Below are 25,830 nucleotides of genomic sequence, written 5' to 3' on the forward strand. Positions count from 1 at the left end.
CCCAGGGCGTACTGGAGTTGGGTCTCCTTCCCATGGAGAAGGCCCTGGGTCCACCCACGATGTGATAGGGTGGCAGAGCAGTCACAGCCCTGTGCCAGGACACTACCTCCAGCAGATGCGGCCTTACCAGTGCCCCAGTCTGGTCACAGCCAGAGGGGAGGAGGGAAGGAGCACAAGCATCCTAAGAGTACCCCGTTCCCCTGATGCTGCACCCCAGCTTCCCGGGAGCCTGCCCTCAGGTCACCGCGTCCCCTCTGGCTCATTGTAGGTTTTCTTTGAACTTCTAGAGTGTTTTCAGAGTTCTAGGGACACTTGGGTTGGTTCTCTGGGGCCTCCCGAGAGGGAGCCTGGAGGGTACAGTGCTTGCTTGGAATGCTGGGTGGTCACAGGTGTATTTATGGAAACTCTTCTCAGCGCCTTGTATGTTCCAGTGGACTGTGAATCTGCTCCCCAGATGGGGAGTCCACGTGCAAAACACTACTGACCTGTCCCTCACAAAGTTGTGTTGCACTGCACCCCCGTGAGAGCCGAAGTGGGGCAAGGGAAGCATGTCAGGGAGGGCAGGCTACAGAGCAGTCTGGCTGATGGATTCAGGCAGGCAGATGGCTGCAGTGGGGCTCCCCGTCACTGACCATGGCACCCCTGCCCAGTTCCTCCTGGTAAGTGGCTGGCCTGCCTCTGTCTCGGACAATAAGGGCTCATGTGAGAAATCAGAACAGGTCCTGGGAGGCCATCAGGGTTGGATGCACCACACACAGAGCTGCTCAGAGCCGCCATCTGACTCCAGTCAGCTGCAGCGACGGCCAAGGTCCAATGAGGACTTCCTTCAGCCTGGCCTCCTCCGGCAGGCCTCCCTCCTACATCTGCCTGGGGTGACAGGCAGTTGGTGCCTTACTTTCTTCTTTGCAGACATCGGGACGCTACTTGTGCACACAGCGACCATGCCATCCCACACATACTGAAATATGATGCGAGCCTCGGACTGGGCTTCATCCCCCTTTCTGCACTTGGTGGCCTTCCTACAAGCACCGCCAGCGTGCGGGCAGAGCAAGGGCACTCAGGAGATGTGTGCAGAATGAAGGGAGAGGTGGGGCAGGGAAGAGATGGGCAGTGAGGACACCACAACCCTCTGGCACCAGTGAGAGGTCCCGAATTGCTTGCTCTGAAGAAGACAAACTGCATTTTAATGATTTCTGTGGCCCACGGGAAACTATGTGGAGCCTGGTGAGGGTTGGCGGGGCCGTCATACAAAGTAGGCAGCCAGGGCTGACATCTTGTCCTTCGGCCGCCTGGCACTGGGCTTCCCTGTGGGCCGCCGGCCCCGAGCCCGCCCTCGGCCCTGCCTCCTCCCTGGCCCTCCCCGGTGCATGGGGTGGCAGGAGGCTGCGTGCTTCAGCTCCACCAGCTCCTGGAAGACAGGGTCGCAGAAGACGCAGCCTGTGTGCTGTGTCTCGTCACCTGGGAGCGGGGATTTGGCCTTGTTGAAGTCCACGGCAAGCAGGGCAGCCTCACAGGTGGGGCAGGTGTCGGCAGACACCCGCACACGGTAGGCATTCTCAAAGCAGTGTGCCACCACGTTGCACTTGTTGCAGGCCACCTTCCACTTGGGGCCTGAGGTGGGGTCCAGCACCAGCACGCCGCTCTCACATTCCACGCACTGGCCGATGCCCAGCATGCTCAGTGAGTGCTGGCAGGTGGGGTGTGTGCACTCATTGCAGCCCATGCCTGGCGGGGAGAGGACAGCCCGTGATGTGCACCCCCAGGCCCTCTCACCCCCCAGGGCCCTCTCCCAGGCCCTCACAGTCCAGATCCTTCATCCTAACAGAAAGTGTTTCTCTCTACCTTGCTCACCCTGGCTCTGGATTCCCCCACTGCCATTGGCCCTGCTTCTCTGTTTCTCTAAAACTTCCTCAACCTCTGAGTACCAACCCCTCAATCATTTCCAGAAGGCCTTCCTGGTGGCCTCCAGCCACGTCCATCCTCCCCTTCCACAGCTAATTCCCAGCAGCTCCAAGTAGCTCTTATGCCACTAGGTCACATGTGGCCATTAGTTTCCCTGGAAGATGCTGGAGGTCAGGGAAGGGCCTCAGTGACCTCAGCAGCTCAAATGCAGACTGCCCCTGTCTCATAAGTGAAGCTTGAGTCAGAAGGAGTGCATTGAGACCCCTGAGGGCTCCCCAGGTCCCCAGGTGAATGTGGGTAGATGCCTCTCACTATACCTTGTTCTTGTCTATAGCATGGGATGATGATACCCCAGGGGCTGAATGAGGTATAATGGAGACAGCACAGCAAGGGTGAGTGATCTGGGCTCTGGAACCCCCTCGCCCCCAGATCCTCGTCCCACTTGGACACATTTTCTCCTTTCTCCAGTAATAACTGAGAGAATAGAGAACAGTAGTGAATGCTGACTGAGGGTGCACCCTTTGCCACGAGGGCCCCTCAACCTGCTATAGCCTCTCTCATCCTAGCCCAGGAGGGGGGCTCAGCGTGCCTACTGCCCAGATCCCGAGTGAGCTAACTATAGTTGCCTGTTCAATTTGGACTGGGATGGGTAGTGGCAGGCCGGCTGGCTATGCCTCAGCAAGGCCAAATACACCCTAGGTCTCCTATCCCTGTGCCAGCGAGGGGGCTGGGACAGGGGAAGGCCCCTCAGAATCCAGCATGATGTGGGGCAGGGGCTGGGGCTGAAGAGGCACCACAGACACCCAGGGGGGATGGGGCAGCCTTGCCTCGGGGCAAGCAGTTGAGGCCCAGAGACTGGCACTCACCTTTCTTCATGTCTCGGAAGGGCGGGTGGTTGGAGCAATAGGGGCACAGTGGGTAGCTCTTGCCCCGAGAGCCCGATGACCACAGGACCAGCTCGAAGTCATCCAGTGGACACCGGAGCTCCTTGTAGAGCTTGATGGTGCCATTCTGGGGGAGGGTGTAGGTCTCGTCACAGTGTGAGCAGTGTAGGCGGCTTGGCTTGGCCTGCAGTGACACCAGGGAGGGAGCCTGGGGTCATGAGGCCCCCAACTCTCCTGCCCACCCTCTCAGAATATGGAAGTAACAGGTAACATGTAATGCCTAACATATATAATATGTAATATATAACATGATACGTGACACAAACATACAACATGTAACAAGTCGTGTATAAGTTATACATGATACAGAAAATACACCATGTAATAAATACAGTTACATATATCATATATGCAGCCTAATACACTGCTTACATGATACAGGAGTATTGCGTAAGACATCATGCATAATTCACGTGTATACCTCCACACACAACGAGGAATACAGACACAGGGTAATACGTAACATACAATACATAATGCATAATGTGTAACGTTTTGCCAGGTAACGACCTCTCAGGCCAGGACCCCAGGCCACCAGTCTCAGGATACCTGCTGCATGAGTGAAGAAAAGCAGTTCTAATAATCCCTGCACGCATGTTAATACCCAGGATGGCAAATAATGTGTTGTCAGGAAAAAACAGCCAGTGTGTTTAAGCAGCCTCACAGCTTTACATGTTCCTGGGGTCAGGGGTGCACTGTGGGTGTTTGTGGGCAAGGCTGTCATAGGCCACTCGTGCCTGAATGACAGCCAGGACAAAGACTCCTGCATGACCAAAGGTAAAGTAGAGGCCTCTGGAGGTGGCCAGACTTACCCGAGTCTGTGAGTAAGGGGGCCAGGGGCCAGAAGGGGCAGTGGGTGCCCCTTCACCCCCACTTACCTGAATGTACTTCATGAACCGGTGGCACTTTCCACAGCGGGAGAGGGGCTTGCCCGTGGCTGCCAGGGGTGAAAAAGACACCTCCATCAGCTCGTCCATCCCTGAGGGCAAGCAATGCGGGGAAGAGTCACATCCTCCGGGCCCCCGGCAGCCCACCTCCACCTCCGACAGGCGGGTGGAGGGGAAGGCACCGTGAGTGGGCACGGATCTGAGTGAGCGTGTCTCCATCCCCGAGGGTGCGGGGGGAACAGGATGGCAGAGCTGCAGCCTTGTTGGTCACCTGAGCTGGGTGCCTCGTGAGTGGTGTTAAGACGTCCGCTCCTTAGCCCCGAAGACAGCCCAGAACCCACGGCCTCGCTCTCCCAATGGAGTCCCAGAGCCCAGAGCCCAAATCTGGATGCTGGTCCCGCACAGCCATGGTGGCCCTGGCCCAGGAGCCTCTGGCCCAGTGGTAGGGAAAGGGCGAGCCTCACCGGCGATGGAGTCCACGAAGTAGTGGAACTTCCTCTTGAAGACGTCCAGCGTGTGGCCCAGGACCTGGCGGTAGTCAGCCTTGCCCTGGGCGATCAGGTTCAGCTGCTTCTCCACTGCGCTGCGGATAGTGGGGAGCACGAGCTCTGCATCTGCAAGTGGTGGGGGCCCTGTGAGCATGCGCACCGCGTGCCCGTGGCCGCCCCTAACTCAGGCTGGAGCCCGGAGACCCCAGGCCTTTCCTGGTCTACCCAGAAAATCCTGTGTGGAGGAGCCAGGGACACCCCGTCTCTAGGACTGTGACACAGTCCTGGAACTCCTCGGGCCAGGTCTGTGCTCTGCCATCTTCCTTGGTCCCCTTGGAACCTCTCGGGGAACAGAGCGCACAATTCCAAAGGAGGACCTACACCCCACCCGGAGCCCCCTAACACCTCCTGTTTTGGATTCTCTGCTCTTGTCCGTTCCTCCACCAACCGCATGGAGTCCCTCCTGGGGCACATCCTGAGGGGGCTGGTGTGGCATCCTTGCAGTGGGAGCTGGGGCCTCGCACAGGGGGCCCCACAGAGACTGTGGGCTGAAAAATGCAGTGCCACAGCCCAGGCGGCAGCCAGGAGCAGCAGCCAGCCGGACTCACCAATCTTGTAGTAGCCGTGCACCAGGACAATGCCCAGGTTGGTGGGTTTGAGGCGGCGCCCGCTCTCCACAGTGACGTAGTTGCGCTGGCAGATGTTGTTGATGTGCACGGGGATGCTGGCGTCTGTCCCTGAAACACAAGCCAACGCCCCACTGTTCTGCCACCTGCTCCCCGCCACGCCAGGCTCCACCTCTGCCCCACCTGCCCCAGGACCCCTGGTTCACAGCCCCCTCCCTCTGCTTCTGGCTAGTACTGTGCAGGGCACCACTGCGTGTGTTTCAAGAATCATCTTATGAACCCAAGAATGGCCCTCCCAGGGCCAGCGCCGGGTGCTTAATTCTCCTCTAAGACAAGAGGCTCACAGAGGTTAAGGAACTCCACCAGGGTCACGGGAGCTCATTCTACTTGCCCCTCACACCTGGTAAATATGACCTCCTTGGTCTCTCCTGCCTCAATCCTGAGCCACCCATCCTTCTGGAACCAGGACTCAAAACCCCTGAACACAGAGACTCCCATGCTCACTGCCAAACTGACCCCTGAAACCTGCTCAGTATGGCCCATGTTCTGGCTCCTAGATCCCGTGATCGGTTTCTAGGGCGACATCTCCCCCAGAGATTTTGGGGTCACCTGGCACTGCCAGATGCTGCCTTTCTCTCCCCACCCCTCCCCGTGCTGAGAAACCTCCTTAGATGGTGCTCAGAGGCTAAGGAGACCATCGAGGTACCACACTTGAAGGATGATGTTGGGGTTGGGATCTGAACCCAGCACATACCCTGCTGTACCCGCTGCATTCTTGCCAGCTGCTGGAGCAGCAGCTCCCCCCTAGGGAGAGCCTCTTCATGCAGCCGTGGGGGCTCCTGGCCCCCCATGTTGTTCAGAAAATCTCAAGAGTCCTCTTTGCAGGCACAAACTCATTTTGGTCATGGGGCCTAGGGAGCCATGGATGTCTTGTCAATGGGGAAAGACAGAGGATGCTGGGGGAGCAGCACCCACACACCACAGCATCTGTACCTGAGGACTCAGGCCCCTGATAGAAGTAGGCTCAGCTCTTCAGCTGAGGCCTCCACTGTCACCAGAAACCCAGCCTCAGATGGGATGTTCCCTGCCAGTCACCTGTCACGATTGTTAGTGACAGAGCAGAAGCCAGGTACAGCAGCAGGTACAGAGCCTGCGTAGCTGGTGCGGGACATCAGGGAACAGGCACTTCCCATCAGAATGAACACTGCCTGGGGAGCTGACCACAACCTGGGTCCCAGTTACCAGGTGCTGGGCACAGACGGGTCACTGGGAAGCTCTGGAAGCGCCGTCTCCTGGACCCCAGTCCTGGGATGGAGACCTTTGGGCCCGGGGCTGGGGCGGGCAGCAGGGCAGGTGCACCCACCAATGCCGTGCTTCTCCATGAGTGTGATGAGCTCAGCCTCCGTCAGGTAGTCGGGCGGGCTGGTCTGCTTCTCTAGCATCTTCATCTCGCTCACAGGAAAGCAGTCGCCCCTCTGGCAGGTGGGCAGGCTCTCCTCCAGAGGCACACTCTGCCAAGGCATGATCTCCGTGAAGCCTGGGGAGACAGGGTGCTGCCCCTCAGGGTCCCATCCCAGGCAGCCCAGGCCCGATGGATAATGTTCCGTCTGTGGAGGTTTGGGAGAAGCCACGCTGGCACTTGCAGTTTTACCTGGAGAGATGACGGTTTTCCCCGTGCACGTGAAGTGCTCAGGCCCGATTCTGAAGGAAATGGTGCTCTGGAGGTACTTGCAGTCATAGCTAACCGTGGCGATGAAGTGTCTGGTGATGTACTCATAGAGCCGCCACGCCTCACTCCCTGCAACAGGCATGGGAGCTGGTCACGGGCTGGGGGCTCTGGCTCTACCGACCCCCAGTGCTCTCACTCAGGCAGTAGAACCCTGGCTGTCGGCACGGGATAGTAGGGCTGGCCTGCACTGAAGCTCGAGAGAGGAGGAGGAAACACAGGAAGGGAAAGCGAGGCTCCCATCTTCCAGCCCGCTTTTAGGTGGGACTGCTCTTCAGGGCCTGATCAGTCCACAGGTAGTGACTTGCCACCATCACCTGAAACTTGGGCTGTGCACAGAAGCTCCTGTCTCTCCCTGTACGGTTCCCCCTTTCTCTGCCTCCTCCCAGGACACAGGCCACCAGCACTGGCTTGGTCAGGTGGCAAGACTGGGCCCTAGCACTCCCTATCTCGGTCCTGTTCTGTTCTGTCCTTGCCCATCTGTTTCATTGTCCTGCCTCCTGCGAGCAGCCACCTGCTCCCTGCACTCAGGTATATCATCACACACTTGCTGCCACCACTTCACCTGCCTTGTCTCATGCCACAGAACACAACTTTCAGGTGACCCCCTCTGCCACAGCCAAGGGCAGGTGGGGGAGGGAGGGAGCCTCCACATTGCCAGTGGGGCCTGACACTGTCCAAAGGGGCCGTGTGACTGTAGCTTCCAACCCAGAAGCTTGGGCTGTGTGTACGTGTGTGTGTTGAATGTTGGGAGGAGTGCCCAATACCTAATTCAGCCTCTGTGGCAGATCTCATGGGGGTGATGGGAGGATGGTCGCCGGCATCATGGCCTTTCCGTGGCCGGTTGATACCTTCGGCTAACAAGCGCTTTACCTGAGGGAGAGAAGACAAGACAGTGTGTGAGTCTGGGCACAGCTGCCCCTGCCCCTCCCCAACATGGAGGGGGCCAGCATCAGTTCTGGCTTTGGCCAAAGTGTCCGGGCCGGTCCCAAGACTCCGGCAACAAGTGTGCACAGTGGCTCTGCTCACCGTGTCGGCCCAGTAGGGGTGGTTGGCCTGCTGCCGCAGAGGGCCCTTCAGGTCAAAGTTCTCGGGGTAGTGGGTAGTCTCAGTCCTCGGGTAGCTGATGTAGCCTTGCGTGTAGAGGCGCTCAGCGGTCTGCATGGCATGCTGTGGCCCCATGCCTGTGAGAGATGGCAGGCTCAGCTGGATCAGGATGCCAGGGGTGACTAGGTCCCTGCCCATAAGCCAGGGCACTCAGGCTCCCCACCAAAGGTGGCCAGAGCCTCCTGGTAGGTGAGGGTGGTTCTGAATGGGCACAGCTAGAGCCCAGAGCTGATGGCCACCTGTGTCTGTGCAGATTATCCAAGGCCGAGGCCCTGAACCTGTGAAGGTGGACTTAGGAGAGGGATGCTCCAGTGTCACTATCATGACACTAGTGGCTATGTTGATGAAATGTGCCCTGAGATTGCCGATCTCTCACACCCTGGCCATGGAGTGTATGGGGTCAGCCTCCGGGTTTGCTGATGTCCCAGTCGGACAGGAAAATTATTAGCACATGCTCTCTGCTCTGAGCCCCTTGGGTGTTTCTGTCCTTGAGGCACTTTGGGACCCCTGAAGGAGGGCTTGTCTTTCTGCTTTTCCCTGATCAGCAGGGGCTGGCCCTCAGCTATCCATCAATGTCACTGTTGCCCCCTGAGGATCCCCAAAGGGGCCATTCTGCAAGGACACTGGCCAGCTTCCTCAGGCTGCAGAGGCCACCAATGCTTTGAGGCCCATAGCTGTCAGAGATTGCCAAACACCCCTTCTCATGACCATGGAAACGAGGCTCAGGGAAGTATACCAACGCTGGTCACACTTACCCCTGCAGGACACAAGCCTGGAGCGCTGACCTCCTACCCTTGGCCTCTCCCTACCCTGGGGAAGATGCTCTGGGGTGCTAATGCCAGGATGCCCCTCTCGGATAGTGGCTGTCATTGCCTCTGGTCTTGTGAGGATGCGCCATTTCAACCACTTCATCCTCAGAACCCACCCACAGAGATGGTCACAGTGTTCGCCTTGTTTTCCTGTGAGGAAATAGGCTCTGGGACAAGAAAGCAAGTAGCCAAGCTGAGATCGGACCAGACCTCAGTCCGGAGCTGGAACTCCATGGTCTAATGCCTCTATGGGGACTCTACTGAGCCAATGACATGCGAGGGCCTGCCCTACAGGTGGTCCCTGACCACGGCCTTCCATGTGTTCAGCCCTGGCAGCAGCTGCATGGATGTCTAGTAATAAAAAACAGTCTGAATTTTCTCCACGTAAATTCAAAGAAGCTGTTGAGTATTAACCAATAATCCTCTGAAATAGGATCCTCCTGCATGTTTGTTAGTTTGTTATTAGTTATTTCCACTCTGGAATTTAAGAGAAATTAGCTCAGCATTAGGCTCAGATTCCCACTAAGCCTTGCAAGATACTGCAGGTGGGCTGTGGCTTGACACAGGTTAACATGCAAGGGGCTACTCAGCACAGGTGCGGGGGGGGGGGAAACACTCGGCACAGGTGAGCATGGAGGGAGAGTGCCGGCAGAGGTGAGAGCATCAGCGCTGCCCTGCAACCCCAGGCGCTGCACCAGGGCTGAATAGCTCACGGTGTCCCACCCAGGAAGTCTTTTGTGGGCTTTAGAGGAACGTTCCTACATACCCAGAGAAGAGCTAGCGACACGCAGCATCTCCACAGTGTTAAGGGCGAGGGGCCTCTGCTTGGCCTTCTCTTTCCTGCTTGTGGCCTCCACCTACAAGACAGAATAGGTTCAGGGATTTGGGGTGGCAGGGGCAAAGACACCACAATAGAGAATCAGGATGTGTGGGCCAAAGGGTCTGGTTTCATTCAATTGGTCTCCCTGCTTCTCAGTTTCACTCTTCACCATGGTCTCAAGACTTGAATATGTATTCAGTCCGAGGAAGGGAAAAAGAAAATTCTTTTCTGGGGAACTTTCTAGGGAAAGAGGAAACATAGAAGAATGGGGAAGAGCCAGGAGAAGGGGTTACAAACTCATCCTACAGGAGCCAGAAACAGCCAGGCCACTGGGACGGCAGGTGAGGCCTGCGGCAGGCCACGGAGTGCAGGCCCACCTTGGGCAGCCACTTGCCTCTCGGTGCACCCAAGTGCTCCCACCAGGGGTTACTGGTGTTGCTACATCTTCCAGTTTGTCAACAAAAGCTGCAAATCAGGCCTTTTATGTGAAATCTTGTAATTTTCCAATGTTGGTAACTGTTTTGAAATGTTTGTAAACAGCATGTAGTTTAAATAAAATATCAATCAGCTTCAAACTCTGGGCTGAACGGTTGTCAGAAGAGAGGACTGTCTTGCCTGTGGCTAAAACAATCCAAACAACTGTGATGCTTTGCCCCTCCTAACACCACAGAGACCAGCCATGCATCAGGGCAGTGCCTTGTGGATTCCAGAAGGACAAATGTGGGGGCAAATTTAGTCCAAAATGGGTGTGTGCTGCAGTGGAAGCTGGGATCACTATGGGTGAGACCTGGAGATGGTGGCAAGGGGTATCCTGAGAACACGATCAAGGATAAAAGCGTGAAGCAGGGACGTCTGGATGGCTCAGCGATTGGGCAGCGCCCTTCGGTTCAGGTTGTGATCCTGGGATCTGGGATCGAGTCCCAAACTGGGCTCCCTGCAAGGAGCCTGCTTCTCCCTCTGCCTATGACTGCCTCTCTCTTTCAGTCTGTGTCTCTCATGTATAAATAAATCTTAAGAAAAAAAAAAAAAAGAAAAAGTGTGAAGCAGCTTTGGAGGAAGTTCTGGAAGCCTGCATCAATTGCATGTCTAAGCAGAGGGCACCCAAGGAAAGCTTGAAAAGGACGAGAAGGCAGCTGAAGAAGGCCAGGCCGTACCTGCACGACTGTGGTAGCTGGTAAGGCTGTGGGCCACTGCAGTGGCGGTGGAATTGCCCCCACCCCAGGCAGCCAGCCCCCTGCCAGGTGGCATCACCTTCTTCCTAAAAGCCCAGCACATGACTCTCAAATTCATAAAAAACCTGAGTAAAAAACACAGCACCATAAAGGCCAGGAAAGCTGACTGAGCCTGGGATATCCCATGCTAGCTGTGTGACCTCGGCCGAGTTCACTGACATGCACACAGGTCCCTCTAGAGTTGTTAGCGTCCGTATCACAGAAAAGGCACATTGGTGTGAAATGGAGTCCTGCCAAAAAGAGATAATGCCCCTGGGGTCACATGGATAGGGGCTGCAGGTCGTGGATGTGGGGCAATGCCTGGTACAGAGCAGGGATGTAGCACACAGTTACCGCTTGCATCAATAACTGTCCATCTTTCTACAAGATGTCTATTTCCAGAAAGGAAAGAAAGATGGGACCCTAGGTCACGAGCTACTCTTCTAGCCAGAGGCATCCAAGGTCTACCCCTGCCCCGAGCAAACGTGACAGATACACGTGGGGCAGGCCCACCTGGGCTTCCTTCTCCAGCTTTGTCATGTTTAAAAACATCTGTGCGATCTCCCGGTCGAACACTCGTACTCGGTCCCAGTCCAAAAGAAGAGATCTGTCTTTATCGGCATTGACCTATAGGAAAAAGTACAAAGGCAGAAGACGGGAAAGAAAATGTCCAGGTGAGCACACACTGCCAGGGAAGAGAATCGAGGTAGATGAAGCTGGTCCTCCTCTGGGAAGAAAATGGTCCCGGCTCTAAGGTCTCACAGCCATACCTATACAGGTGTGCAGAGGTGCACAGATATGTAGGCTGAGACCCAGCCCTGTCCCAAGGAAAGGCTGCCCTGACTCCAGGCCTCTCCCCTGAGATTTGGCAAGTAGTCTCGTAAGGGGAGCCCAGAGCCAAGGCTGCTGTATCCTTAAGGGTGTTGGAACCTCCGTCACAAATGCCATCCCTGCCCACCCTCTGACACCTGGCCAGCACTAGGTGTAGTCCTTACAGGGGCCCCCAGCCCTATGTCAACCAGACCAGCTCTGTATTGCTTTAAATCTTGTAAGAAGCTTACACGGACGGCATTATTTGGAGAAATGGTTCTAAGACTTCAAAAAGTCTGAAAGTCAGTGGCTTATGGCCCTTGGTCCAAACCTCGGACCTGACCATCACAGCTGACTGTTCTGAGGCATGATCTACCCGGCCCCCTCCCCCTCAAGGCTGAGTTCATTCTTGCCTCTCTAAATTCAATGCATTCAGGCCTATGAAGGCTGGGATCCCTTCCCTGAGCACCCCACAGACCACTCTGGCGTCTCTCCTGTGCCCTTGGCCTCGGGGGTTTAATGGGCCGGATGATGACAGAAGACCCTCAGAGTCCACAGCCCAAACCTGGAAAGACCCAGCGTGTGTAGGGAAGGGAAAGCAAACCTTGGCCTGCAGCACCCAGTACGTCTCCGGTTTGAAGGACTGGATTTTATCATGTCTCTCCACGCAGAAGCCCAGGGTAGGGGTTTGACATGGCCCAAAGGAGATGAGGGAGCTGTCTAGATTGCCATATTTTCCCTGGAAGTACTTAGTTTGAAATCTACAAGGAGGCATGGGGTAGAGAAAGATATTCTGGTCACGTATGCACTCAAAGCCACCATCGTTAATCACCCACGTTGAGTCCAGCATGGGGCCAGCTGGCGGCAGTGCCCCTGCTCAGAAGACAGGGGACAGAGTGAGAACGTGGCTCAGCACAGGGGCCGGGAAAGGTGTGTGTGGGTAGAGAGGAATCATGTGTTTGCACACATGGCACGGAAGGCAAGAGAGAAGAGTTTCCCCCATCCTGGGGCTGGGAAACCCTTCTATTCTATTCTATGCCCTCCACCCTCTCCTCAAGACCCATGCAGTGAGGCAAACACCCTGCCAGAGAGACAGTTGCCTTCAGGGTTTTTAGAATATGGACACTGGCCTAGTACTAACCAGGCCCAGGGGCAGCAAATGGGGACCCATGAGGCAGGAGCCCTGGCCAAAGGGAGGGCAGCCGGCACCTGGTGAACGCACAGCCGATGCGCAGGTCCAGCTCTTGCCTGGCGTCCACCGACAGCGCCTCGTTGTGGTCTGGCTCGCCCAGGCGGGCCATGGCGGCACAGATGTCCGTGTCTGTGATGGAGCTGAACCTGGCCCGGAACACGGTCTTTTCGCCACTATGGGTTGGATTCATGACGGGCAGCACAGCGTCCAGGACCTGGGGGAGGCAGCCCAGCTGTCACTCACCTTCCAAATCTCTGCCTCCACGCCTCTCGTGTGAGGGCTCCTCTCTGGGGCTGAACCTTGCTGGTGTGACTTCCTCTCCATCCTGCCAGACCCTCCTCCACCTCCTTGCCTGTCCAGAAGTCTGTCTCTCCACATCACTCCTGCTACATGGCTTCTTTTCCTTCCACTGACAAACTTGTTCAAACACCCCCCCCTTACTACCATCCTTTCTCTTATCTGCTTTCACCCTTGCCAAACCAGGAAATGCTAATGCCACGACACAGGGAAACTCAGTCATGCAATCCACCCCACTTGACCCATTTCCCTTCTTTTTAGAGGGCAGAGTGCAAGGAGGGGTGGGTGGAACTCTTAAGAAGCTGAAGAAAAGCCAGGGAGGGAAAACAGAATGAAGAGGAAAAGACAAACGGCAGGAGCAGGGAGGGCACAGGGGACCCCCACCTTAGGGACTGAGGGCTAAGCCCAGCAGGGGGCCTGGAGCCAGACTCACTATGAAGGCTGTGCAGTGGGAGGGGAGTCACACTGGACCCTGGCCATGTAGATTCTTTGGTGGGGGGTGCCTTTGTTGCTGAGGGGAGAAAGCCCCCAAGCTTCCGCCCCCAGGGAAGGAGCAGTCCCATAGGGGTGGGGCCGGGACAAGAGTGCCGAGGAAGGGACAAAGCGTGATCACGTTGACTGAGGGTGCTGTGTTGGAACTTGGGGTGTCCTGAGCTCCCTCTGCCACACAGGAAGCATTTCCTAAGCCCCAAAGTGTAACAGGCTCCGGGTGAGAACTGGGGGTGCAAGAGGCAGGAGCGTGAGCTGCACCAGGGGACACCTGCAGTCAGGAGCCGCGTGAGGGCGTCACAGCCACAAGAGAGGCAGACACCTGTGTCCTTGCAGGGAGGGTGGAAACAAGACGGGAGGGGGAGGCTTGATGGCATCTTGGAGGGGACGGTGAAGGCTGGAAGTGAGAAAAGCAGGAAGAAAGGTAGCTAAGTGGCAACCAGCCTTGGCCATAGGTCCCTGAGAGGTGCCCAGAAGGCCTGAAAACCTTCCCATCCACTGAGAAAATTCTGCCCTCTGTCTGTATGTTTGCTCACACAGTGCACCCGAGTAGGGGAATAGGTAATACCCCTCTGCCCTTGGCAGAGTCCATACATTTCAAAGTGTCTATGCAATTTCCAAACTAAAGGAGGAAAAAAGGCATTTCTAAGGCAACGCAGCAGATTCCCAGCCGCACCCCCGGCATGGCGCAAATGCGAGGACAGGTCAGTGGGAAGGCTCGAACTAAGGACAGCAGTAGGCCCCCTCTTACCTCAAAACAGATGTTCTCTCCCTCCTTGTCGCAGTCCAGCCATAGCACAATATAGTCGCAGCCTTTGCCCTCCACCTGCCACAGAGTACACAGTGACTGGCCCCTCCGTGGCCCGGCCCGTAGTGCCCACCGACGGTGCTCCCAACCACACCCTGAGCCCCATGGAGCAGGACTGCCACCCAGACTGGGCCCGGGCTGAGCAGCGGCGCTAGACGCAGTTAGGCTGCCTTAGCCACTCAGAGAACTTCACTCAGGACTTTGTTTTTTGGACACAAAGAAATTATAAATGCAAAATGATCTTAACCCCCAAAACTGCATGGGAAGAGGGCTGAAATGAAATAAGCCTAAATGTTAATGGTGGTTGTCTTAGGTAGTGTGATTATATATTTTTTCTTCCTTCTACTTTTTAATATTTTCCATAATGTGTGTGCATTTAAGATGAGAAAAACCGCCACCACCAACAAACAGTTTAAAAAGCAGAATTTCTGCTCTCCAGGGCTGAGTGACCCGGCTGCCCAGGTGGGCCAGTGGATGGTTGTGAGAACAGTCTGAAAGGTGCCTCGTGGGCCAGCAGGGGGAGCTCGCAGAAAGGGCTGCGAGGCCCACCCAGGGCTTCCAGCAAAGGCCTCCAGTTCATCAAAGAGAGGACTCTGGAGACCACCTGCAGTGCAGAGGGCCCAGAGTAGAGGCTTCTCAGGTGCCCATGCCCTAGCACGCCCACACACCTGCAGGAACTTCACCATGTTCAGCTTGGGGTTAGCCTCCTTCTTCTCTGTCGGGGCTTGGCTGAACAGCTCTGCGGGGTCCACCTTGTCCCATTTGTTGTACTTTCCTACAAACCATAGCCACAGTGACAGCTGAATCATACTTCTTGGCTCACCAAGCTTGATCTCTCCAATTGTCATAGGCCCAGGAGGAGAGGGAGGCTTGGAGAACAATTTGCCCAGGGGAACCCCACAATTGGAGGCAGAGCTGGGCCTTCATTCCCCTGGGCTGCTGAGGTGACACCACACCTTGGTCACCTCCAGGAGCCACCGCTGGGCAGGGCTGCTGCTGCTCCAGCCTCACTTCAGGACATGCCCTGTGGCTGGAGCGCCATTCCTGGGCTGGCTCACTTTGCCAGAGCACTGAACCACACCCCTCCTACCTCTGTCTTCTCTTCCAGCCTGAATAGCTGCAACTCTCCCCCTACCCAGCACTTGACTGCACACATGACAGGTGCTCAGGGGAACCCCATGGGGAATCAGTCTCTTGGGCTTCGTGTCTGGTACATCCACCTACTTCTCTACTCAGTGCTCAGTGCTTGCAAGCTTAGCCCTCTGGCTTTCTTTTTGTCCCCATTTCGTACAGCCTGGGAGAACGGGGTCATACAGAGTCAAGTTCAAATCCCAGCTCCCCACCTGCTGGCTGGTGATAAAACTCAAGAGTCCAAATGCTTGGCCACACGACTGAATCAATGTCCTTGTTGTCACTGGGCAACAAGAAGTATTGAGACTTTGCTGTGCACTAAGCTCTCTTCCTTCACCGTCACACTGAGTCCTCAATCCTAGGAAGTGGATGGCACTATCGTAAGACTCACATCACACATGTGGAACAGAAATTTCTTTTTTTTTTTTTTTTGGAACAGAAATTTCTAGAGGCTCCAGTCCCAGCCCACGAGCCTGTAGAGCATGAGACAGAGCCTAGGCTGGAGTCTCTCATCAACCACAGGGCCCTGCATGTGGCTCTGCTGGGTCACTAATGCTGGCCCTTCCAAGGTAACAGATAACAAAGATGACAATGACAGCCACCAAACGACCACTGGGCAACAGTCACATTCACCTCCCAAATGCCTGCATGGGCCAGCCCCTCTGAGGTGGGCATCCACTACCTCTAGGAAGCACAGGAAGAAGCATAGGGCATGCAGTGACTAAGGGGTGCCTCTGGGATGGGGACCCACGGGCATTGAGCTCTAAAACCTGGGTTCTAGATGACCCAGGACCTGCTGGCCTCAGGACTCATGGGTTCTGCACTAATTTGTCTGCCTGGAGCCCTCCCTGGCTCCATCTAGACTTGGGGCAGCACTTTGCCGGGCTTCCCTCAGTGGGATAGGGGTTGGGCAGGGTGCAGGGGGCTCACCCAGGAAATCCAAGGTCATCACATGACCACAGACGGATGTCATCTTGAAGCGGACGGGCTGGCCAGCAAAGGTCCCGCTGTACTCATGCACGGAGCATGTTCCGTTCAGCCCTTTGTGGGAGGACATGTTTCCTGCAGAGAAGCACAGTGATGGCTGCTCCAGCAGGCCACAGCCACCACAGAGGCCCCAGACCCAGAAGCCACCACTCACAGGGCCAGAGTCCCCCTTCCCCAGAGCAGTCAGTGGCAGCGTTCCTCAGGCCACTGCATGTAACAGTGCTGACGAATGTCGTGGTCCTCCGGGGAACACCACTCATTGCTAACCAACCAGCACGGTATGCTCACCACGCAGGGCCCTGGGCCAGCTGAAGGCCAGGAGCACCCTCTCTGAAGGCTCTCCACAGCAGACACTTGGGCCCTTCCTCTCATTTCTGCCCCACTTCTTTCAAACTTCACCAGGTCTCCATGGACCTCCTCATTACCAGGTCCCTTGACGTCTTCTCATGCTCCCGCTCCCCACTGACAGTCTCTCAGCTGAACTTTCTTAGCTTCTGTGGATCGGGCACTTCTCAGCTCTCCCCTCCCCTTCAAAGAGACACCATCCCACTGTCCTGACCCAGGGGAGGTCACGGTGGACATAGGCCATTTCTAGGTACCCAGAGCACCCAAGCACCCTTCCTATCTGGAGGGAAGTCAGAGATAGGAAGGAAAGGAGCACCCCACCAACTACCCCAGTGGCCAGGATGGAGTTAAGGGACAAATGTCCCCTTTCTTAGTGCCCTGGTGTCTCAGTAGGGCTATATACCAGGGCCAGCCTAATGCTGCTCTTGAGTGACATGAGGCACACAGGCTGCAGCTATAGTGGTTGAGGGCAGTGGCAAAGCTCCTGTGGCGATACGGTCTGTGGCATGGCCTCAGACCAGGGCGAGATCTTGGCTCTGTATTCTTCCTTCTAGTGAATTCTCTTTCTGTGTAAGTTACCAGGGCTGGGTGCTGCTTTATGAGCAACAGTGGACTGCCCGGTGCTACGCTGTGAATGGTGTCTGTACCTTTTGGGAGTCCTGGACCGCACACTGAATGTAGCAGTAAATGCACCCACAAAAACTAATACTGAGATGCTTCAGTAACACCCACTGTCCTGAACCAAGTCAATTCCAGAGGGCTGGAGTCACACTCCAGAAAAAAAGAAATGACCATGTTTAGTGATTCCTCCCACAAACCCGCCGGTTTGTCTTTCCTACCCCGAGAGAGGATTTTAGCAATGGACTGGGCCAAGGATGGCTTTTCTGCAACCATGAGCACGGTCTTCATCTTGTCTGAAAGCTGCCCGGGGCTTTGGCCCTTCACACTCCAGTTTCAGAGGGATGGAGATGAAGTTCAGAAACTGTTCTTCTGCAGCTCAACACTACCATCAAAGCTGACTCCTAAAGAGAAGAAAGACACACAGAAAACAAATGCTTCTAATGGAAACTCTACCAAGAAGGAAACTCATTTTAAAAAACAAAAACCAGCGGTGCCTGGGTGGTGCAGTTGGTTGAGCATCAGACTCTTGGTTTCAGTTCAAGTTTGACCTAAAGGTAGTGAGATGGAGCCTTGCCTCAGTTTCCATGCTCAGTGGGGAGTCTGCTTGGGTTTCTCTCTCCCTGTCTCTACCCCTGCTCATACACGCTCCCTCTCTCTCTCGAGTAAATAAATATTTTTTAAATGTTTAAAAAAGATTTTTAATTTATTTATGAAAGAGAAAGAATAAGCAGGGGTAGCAGCAGAGGGAGAGGAAAAAGCAGGCTCCCGCTGAACAGGAGCTCAATCCCAGGACCCAAAAGAGCCACCCGGGTGCCCAACAAATAAATCTTTTTAAAAAACCCAAAAAGCAAAACACAAGTAGACACAATTTCTTTGGGATTCCTGGGTGGCTCAGTCAGTTAAGCATCTGACTCTTGATATCAGTTGAGGTCTTGATCTCAGGGTTGTGAGTTTTCAAGCTCTGTGTTGGGCTCCGCGTTGGGCACGGAGCCTACTTAAAAAAAACAACCCCCCCCCCCCCCAAAACCCAAACTCCACACATAGGGGTTTCTGGCTGTCTCAGTCAGTAAAGAATGCAACTCTTGATCTCAGGGTTGTGAGTTCAAGCCCCACACTGGGTGTAGAGTTTACTTAAACAAACAAACCTGAAGAAAAAGAAAAAAAAAAGACATGGGATAAACCAGGGCAATGGAACTGGCTTAGAAACGAACACCTTGGGAATTTGGGTTCCTTTGGCAGAAGTTGATGTGGCTCCCTGACCTCAGGTCAGTCATGTCACCAAATCCGTGCTAGGGAGACTTGGGGGCCTTTGGATCTGGACTGACAGGCTGGGGTAGCGCAGAGGGCCAGCCCTCCACCCAGGGCACACTTCTGTTTGCTCCCCAGGGCTGAGAGCAGTACCTCCACCTCAGCGGAGAATCGGGATGCCCCGGGACATTTTCTGGTTTTGTTTAAGATTTATTTGAGAGAGAAAGAGAGATCGTACACAGGCGGGGGAGGGGCAGAGGGAGAGAAGCAGACTCCCCACTGAACAGGGAGCCTAACTCAGGGCTTATGATCCCAGGACCCTGAGATCATGACTCCAGCTGAAATCAAGAGTCCTCATACACTCAACTGACTGAGCCACCCAGGCGCCCCACCCTGGGACATTTTATAAAATGCAGATGCCAGGCCATGTTCCCTAGATCTTTCTGATCCAAAAGAGGCCTGAGACCCATTGGACAATGGAGTCCAGACCCCAGTAGTACTCGACAGCCCCTTTCCAATGGGCTCCAATCTACCTTCCTGCCTGCCTTTCACAATCTCTAGCATTGCAGATCATGCTCTGGCCAATTAAACTGGACACCATATCTAAAGAAAAACATATTCTTAAGCCTCTGTTCCCTTGCTCGGAATGTACCACCAAGCCCAGAGAATGCAGCTTGACTGTCTGAAGGCCTGGCTCTAGTGCCAACTCTTGGTTAAAGAGCTCTCCCAACACCCTGGGGCGGGACAAAGCATTTCCTGCTGCCCCGAGTCCGTTACAATAGACCGCACCACGCCACGGTTAGTTACTGTCTCATTCTACACCAGCACGAGTTGCCTGAGGTCTGGATCACTGCCGGCCACTGTGACAACTGGTTCCATGATTGCTACAGGACATTGAATTCCTGCTTTTTTTTTTTTCTTCCTGCTGTCTTTTTGATCACTATATATATGGCCTTAACATTGACAAATATGACACTGTATTAAAAAAAAACCAACCCAACAACATGACTGCTACTTAAACAACTGGGCAACCTTCTGGGTGGGCTGGGAGGGTTAAAGCTAGATTCCTACTTTATTTATTTATTTAAGATATCATTCATTTATTCATGAGACACACACACACACACACACACACACACACACACACACACACACAGAGGCAGACACAGGCAGAGGGAGAAGCAGGCTCCATGCAGGGAGCCTAACGTGGGACTTGATCCCGGGTCTCCAGGATCATGCCCTGGACCAAAGGTGGTACTAAACCGCTGAGCCACCGGGGCTGCCCTAGACTCCTACTTTAGAATTGCCACCAAAACAGATTCCAGAGCTGGCAGAAATTTACGCAAAAAGATCAAACTAGAAAAAATACTAGGGGTGCCTGGGTGGCTCAGTCAGTGAAGTGTCTGTCATTGGCTCAGGTCATGATCCTGTGGTCCCAGGATCGAGCTCCCTGCTCAGTGGGGAGCCTGCTTCTTCCTCTCCCTCTGCCCCTCTCACCACTTGTGCTCTTTCTCCATCACGTTCTTTCTTTTGTTTTTTTAAAGGGTTTTTTTTTTAAAAGATTTTATTTATTCATTCATGAGAATACACAGAGAGGGGGGAGAGAGAGAGAGAGAGAGAGAGAGAGAGAGAGAGAGAGAGAGAGAGAGGCAGAGACACAGGCAGAGGGAGAAGCAGGCTCCATGCAGGGAGCCCGACGTGAGACTCCATCTCGGGTCTCCAGGATCACGCCCTGGGCTGTAGGCGGCGCTAAACCACTGAGCCACTGGGGCTGCCCTCCATCACTCTTTCAAATAAATAAAATCTTAAAAAAAAAAAAAACTAGAAAAATACTAGAAGAAAACATAAACTTTGGTATGAAGGAAAGACACATAAGGATTTCAGAAGCTCAGAAACATATCTCATGTTTGAAAGCATTTGCTTTCTTTTTCTGTGAATGGTCTATTCCTATTTCTTTACCCTTTCTCTCCCCAGCCAGACTGCTGTTTTCTCATTTTTAGTAATTGTTTTATATAATGAGGAAATTAGCCCTTTGTGATATGATGGCCAACAACACTTGTAATGGCAAATTAGAAGTAAAATGAGCTCATGCTTATCTCACTAGCAATGATCACAGGATGAGCACACGTGGAGGAGGGTCTGGTGACAGGCAAACTATGAAGGTAGGTGGCTGAAGTAAAACTGGACCAACCTCTGTGCGGAGCAATTAGACGATCTCTCTCAAAACTACAAGTGCACATCCCCAGCAATCCCACCCCTGGGAATGAATTCAATCACCCCACCAGAATTTATTGAGCACATACTACATGCTCAGTATGTGTTGCTATGTGCCACGTGGGACAAAGTCCAGGCATTAAGACCCACAGAGGATTGGGGGACAGTGGGGAGGGCAGTTTCAGACTTTGGGTTTGCTTTGAGGGAACTGGGAGGTAGCACAGGAGCCTGATGACCTGACTTCAAGTGTTCAAGAGATCCCTCTGGCTCTAAGAAGGGAGTCACTGGGCCTTGGGGGCAGCGATGGAGGTGCTGAGGGAAAGTTGGGGTCTGGGGCTGATTCCCAAGGCAGAGCCAACAGGACTGAGAAGGGGAAGTGAGGCAAGTGCAGAATGACTCCAGTGCCTTTGGCCTAGGGAGCTAAAGGATGGGATTCCCATTTGTTGAGATGGGAAGTTAGGAGGAAGGAGCAGTTTGGGACAAAGATGCAGGAGCTGTCAGGTATGTTAAATGTGAGCTGCCTAATAGCCAGCTGGGCCATGGAGGAGGCGGTGGCATGTGGTGGCATGTGGAGCAGGGAAAGGAGCCCAAGTTGGGGGCTGGGGAGATAAGGTGACTCAGGAGAGGGGAGATCCTCAAAGGCCAGAGAAGAGGCACTTGGGTTGGTGGCGGGGGTGGGGAGGGCGGGAGGGGAGGCAGGAAGTCATTGCACATCACACATCGAAGGCTACAGATACTTGCAGCCTGGGGGAGGTGATAATGGAGACCTGACATTGGGGTCTGGAGACCTACAGGCGCCAGGTGACCTTGATGGGAGCTGTTTCATGCAGGAGTGCCAAAGGGAAAAGCCTGAGGGGGGTGAGCTCAAGAGGACCTGGAAGGAGGGAAGAGGAACAGTGAGTAGGTTTTTACATTTTAAGATGGAAGATAAACCAGCATGTTTGTAAGGAGGATAGAAGTAGTAGAGCAGAGGGAAAAGAGAAGATGCAGGAGGTGAGGGGGGAATTGCTGGAGTGATGTCTCTGGGTGGGAAGCAGTGGCTGTCCTTGGCCAGAGGGCCCCTCTAAGAAGTACAAATGTCAGCAGGTCAGCAGTGAGGACAGGAGATGGCACTGGGGGCAGGCTGCCAGCAGGGGAAGGGCTAGATTTAGCAGGGATGGGATGTGCCAGGTGAGTAGGAGTGAGAGGGTGAGGGGAAAGATACTCTAGGATGGGCAAGGAGGAGGGGAGGACGTGGGAAGGTCCACGCAGGGCATGCGCTGGTGGGGTCTAAAATCTTTATGTGCTAGAGTGGGGAGCAGGGGTGGAAGAAGAAGAAAAAAAGTCAGAGGGCAAGGTGCCTGGGCACTGGTGTGGGGGCCTGAATGGCGTGGGGGATGAGGCCGCAGGGGGACAGGAGACTGCAGAAGTAAGCAGTGGGCGCTGGCAAGACTGTCCACGTGGACACTGGGTTCCTGAGGCAGGACACAGCGGGTAACACACCGCCGGGGAATCCCCTGCAGCATTATCAGTCAGAAGACATTAGAAACGTTCTAGGGTATGCCAACAAGGAACTGTTAAATAAAGTGTGGCAGACAATGGAACACCAAGCAGCAATGAGAAAGAAGTGCATCTGCTCCGTAAATACTAATGTGAATTGAGTTTCAGAGAAATTACATGAAGAAGTGAAGTGTGTGACTGTACAAAGCACTGCCATCTATGGATGCGTGCACACACACACTCAAGAAATGGCAAAGCAACCACCTGGGGGCAAGAGTGGGGTTAGGGTCTGGAAGCTGGACCTGGGGGGGCCTTCTGCTAACCATACTTCCTTTTTTACTTGTTACATTTAGTGCAGTAGACACACATAAGTGGTCAAAAAGAACTACGATTTAGAAGTACGGAAGAGGGGCGCCTGGGTGGCTCAGGTTAAGTGTCTGACTTTGGCTCAGGTCATGATCTCAGGGTCCTGGGATCAAGTCTGGTATCCATCCATCCGGCTCTGTACTCAGTGGGAAGTCTGCTTGAGATTCTCTCTCTCCTTGGAACACCTGGGTGGCTGAGCAGTTAAGTGCGCCTGCCTTCCGCTCAGGACGTGATCCTGGGGTCCTGGATCGAGTCCCACATCGGGCTCCCCGCATGGAGCCTGCTTCTCCCTCTGCCTGTGTCTCTGCCTCTCTCTGGGTCTCTCTCATAAATAAATAAAATCTTAAAAAAAAAAAAAAGATTCTCTCCCTCTGCTTTGATGTGTGCGTGTTTTCTCTATCAAAAAAAATTTACCTGTGAAGTGAATAATAAAAACTTACAGATGCCTAAATTTTTTAAGATTTTATTTATTTATTCATGAGATACACAGAGAGAGAGGCAGAGACACAGGCAGAGGGAGAAGCAGGCTCCATGCAGAAGCCCGATGTGGGACTCGATCCCGGGTCTCCGGATCACACCCCGGACTGACGGTGGTGCTAAACCGCTGAGCCACTCGGGCTGCCCTAGATACCTAAATTTTAAAAACAGACTTTACATCTATAGGACTACTGCAAACACTTCTCAACGTCCTTTTTTCCTATGGTGTTAAAATTTCTAGAAGTTTTATATTTCTACTACTCTTCTTTGTACCTAAGGATCCTAAACACTTTCAGGAAATAACAGATTCTTCTCTACAGATCCCTTTAGAGAAACATTTTGTCCTAGCATCTTCAAAGGGAGTACCTCATTTATCCAGGGCTAGGGATAAACCTCGACAGCGCCCACGAAGGCACACCGGCATCCATACCCGTTTCAGATCACCTGTCCACCTCAGACTAGTTGCTGTTCCACACTGTTACATGTAGGTCTTTAGCAGCTCTGGCTCTAGTTCAACAGTTTATAGTTCAGTTCTGCATAAGGACTTTGTAATGATCTGAGTATCACTGATTTACTGGGAAAAATGTATGACTTTCTTTAAGGATTTGGAATCCTGGGAAAGGGACCCTGGTGATGATCTGGTACAGACGTCTCAAGGAAGAACAAATTAAGACTCAGAGAAAGAGATTCTCCAAAGGTTACCTGGAAAGTTTGTTGAGTTGGAGCTGAAACTCCTGCTTCTCTATGAGATACTTTTTTGTTTTTTTAACTGCACCAGGGTCTACCTGTTAAAAGAATTCTGCAGTCTTAACTGATTAATTTTCGGTGGTTATCTTGGGGCCTATTTTTCTATTAAGGCACACTCCAACTTCAAAAGGGAAATCAGGGACGTCTGGGTGGCTCAGTGGTTGAGCATCTGCCTTTGGCTCAGGTCGTGATCCAGGGTCTTGGGATTGAGTCCTACGTTGGGCTCCCCATGGGGAGCCTGCTTCTCCCTCTGGCTCTGTGTTTCTCATGAGTAAATAAGTAAAATCTTTTTTTTTTTTTTTTTAAAGGGGAAATCAATGAGAATAAAAGCTGAAAGCAGTGGTTTGCAAACTTCTATAAACCATCATTATACCATATGCCATCTTAAAACCCTTTTGCTGTACTGTTATTACTTAAGGGTTTGCATTTTTTAAAAAAGATTTTATTTATTTATTCATGGGAGACACAGAGAGAGGCAGAGACATAGGCAGTGGGAGAAGCAGGCTCCTCACAGGGATCCCGACGTGGGGCTCAATCCCTAAACTGAGCCAAAGGCAGACGCCCAATCTCTGAGCCACCCAGGCGTCCCAGGTTTTTGCTTTTTAAAAAAATCTTGGGATCCCTGGGTGGCGCAGCGGTTTGGCGCCTGCCTTTGGCCCAGGGCGTGATCCTGGAGACCCGGGATCGAATCCCACGTCGGGCTCCCTGGTGCATGGAGCCTGCTTCTCCCTCTGCCTGTGTCTCTGCCTCTCTCTCTCTCTCTCTTCTGTGACTATCATAAATAAATAAAAAAATTTAAAAAAAAATCTTTAAAAAAAAAAAAAAATCTTAAGGCAGCCCCGGTGGCTCAGCGGTTTAGCTCTGCCTTCAGCCCAGGGCGGGACCCCGGAGCTCCGGGATCGAGTCCCACGTGGGCTCCCCGCATGGAGCCTGCTTCTCCCTCTGCCTGTGTCTCTGCCTCTCTCTCTCTTTCATGAATAAATAAATAAAATCTTAAATGTCTGTTATTTTTAAAGGGAAATGTGATCGCCTTCTTTTCCATAACCTATGTGGTTCATCAAATTTGATCTCGTCGCCTGCTAAAGCTGCATCTGAGGTTGGTTCTCTCATTTCAAAAGGGAGAATCAGCCAGTGCTGAGGGCGTGTTGACAGCAAACAACACACACTGGAACTGTGAAGGGAGAGCGTCAGGTGGGCACTTACTGCCGTCGGCGGACTCTCCTCTCGGCAGCAGGATCAGCAACGGTGGGTGCCCTCGGGGGTCGCGGTACACAAAGTCCTCCCCTGTCAGTCTTACGAACAACGGAACTCGGCTTGGGGGTGGAGGCCCAGCGGTGGCGCAGACAGCACCGAGAGCAGGATCTCCACCTTGGCCACTTAACCCGGTGCCGCGGGGTCCGGAGAGCAAGCCCCTCCTCTGCACGCAAGCCCCGCTCCGCACGCCGCCGCTCTCTCCAACCTGGCCCGTCACGCCTCGAGGCTGGCCTGGGCAGTTTTCTGACTGCGAGCGGACCGAGGCTCAGAACAATGCGGCCGAGGCCCAGGCGACCTTTGCCGCGGCTCTAGGGGCACCTCGGGGCTCCGTGGCCATCAAGCCCACTCTGGGCGGACCTTCCCACGTCCTCTCCCGAAGGCTGAGTGGCAAAGAGGCAGGATAAGGCCAGTCCTCCCTTTCACCTGCGAGAACTGAATCCGGCGAGTCTGTCCACCAACAACTCGGAGAAACACACCCGGGAGCCCTCAAGGCCGGGCCGGGCCCGGGGCGGCAGGCGGCCCCCCGCACCTCCGTCTCCCCACCTGTGGCCGCAGCCCGCACCTCAGAGCCCCGCGGGAGGGTCGATGGAGGTCGCCCCTCACCACCTCCCGGCACCCCCACCGCCAGCCCCGGGGTGCGGGCGCCCCCGCCGGGAAGCAGGGCGCGGGAAAGCGAGGCGCCGCCTCCTCTCCCACGCCCCGGGGCTGGGGGCCCACCTCCCCGGCGCTTCCCGCCGCCCGCCGCTCACCCGCAGCCCCGCCGCGGCCCCCGCCGGGGCTCCCGCCGCAGCTTCCGCTCGGGGGGCGGACTCGGCAGCCTCCACTTCCGGTCCGGCCGCGGCGGG

The 25,830-nt window shown here is 54.3% G+C and overlaps 1 protein-coding gene across 5 annotated transcripts; it reads right to left on the bottom strand.

The window, feature by feature from the left end:
- Positions 1 to 1,153: 1,153 nt before the first annotated feature.
- Positions 1,154 to 25,830, bottom strand: TOP3B (DNA topoisomerase III beta). 5 transcript variants are annotated; one of them, XM_038576004.1, is made up of 19 exons: positions 25,735 to 25,784; positions 24,935 to 25,417; positions 17,419 to 17,601; positions 16,178 to 16,309; positions 14,785 to 14,891; positions 14,060 to 14,134; positions 12,540 to 12,736; positions 11,935 to 12,091; positions 11,034 to 11,147; positions 9,256 to 9,346; positions 7,603 to 7,757; positions 7,341 to 7,446; positions 6,499 to 6,645; positions 6,211 to 6,384; positions 4,830 to 4,958; positions 4,198 to 4,347; positions 3,725 to 3,825; positions 2,769 to 2,970; positions 1,244 to 1,725 (listed from the first exon to the last, which is right to left on the bottom strand). In XM_038576004.1, exons 3-19 carry the CDS (start codon positions 17,486 to 17,488, stop codon positions 1,244 to 1,246), a joined length of 2,589 nt encoding a protein of 862 aa, XP_038431932.1. In that variant the 5' UTR covers positions 17,489 to 17,601; positions 24,935 to 25,417; positions 25,735 to 25,784. The 5 variants fall into 5 exon arrangements, with proteins under 5 accessions (XP_038431935.1, XP_038431934.1, XP_038431932.1 ...); XM_038576007.1 differs by lacking the exon at positions 25,735 to 25,784 and having other exon boundaries at positions 1,154 to 1,725; positions 3,725 to 3,783; positions 24,935 to 25,569; XM_038576006.1 differs by lacking the exon at positions 25,735 to 25,784 and having other exon boundaries at positions 1,154 to 1,725; positions 24,935 to 25,567.

Source organism: Canis lupus, chromosome 26, assembly GCF_011100685.1.
Source record: "Canis lupus familiaris isolate Mischka breed German Shepherd chromosome 26, alternate assembly UU_Cfam_GSD_1.0, whole genome shotgun sequence".
Lineage (NCBI taxonomy): Eukaryota > Metazoa > Chordata > Mammalia > Carnivora > Canidae > Canis > Canis lupus.

Bases quoted from the DNA above. Each gene is read 5' to 3' on its own strand.
- TOP3B (XM_038576006.1), bottom strand. From the start codon at position 17,488: ATGAAGACCGTGCTCATGGTTGCAGAAAAGCCATCCTTGGCCCAGTCC. The intron at 16,310-17,418 runs GTAGGAAAGACA...GCTTCTCTGCAG, and splicing joins TGCTAAAATCCTCTCTCGGG to GAAACATGTCCTCCCACAAA. The intron at 14,892-16,177 runs GTGAGCCCCCTG...TATGGTTTGTAG, and splicing joins GATGACCTTGGATTTCCTGG to GAAAGTACAACAAATGGGAC.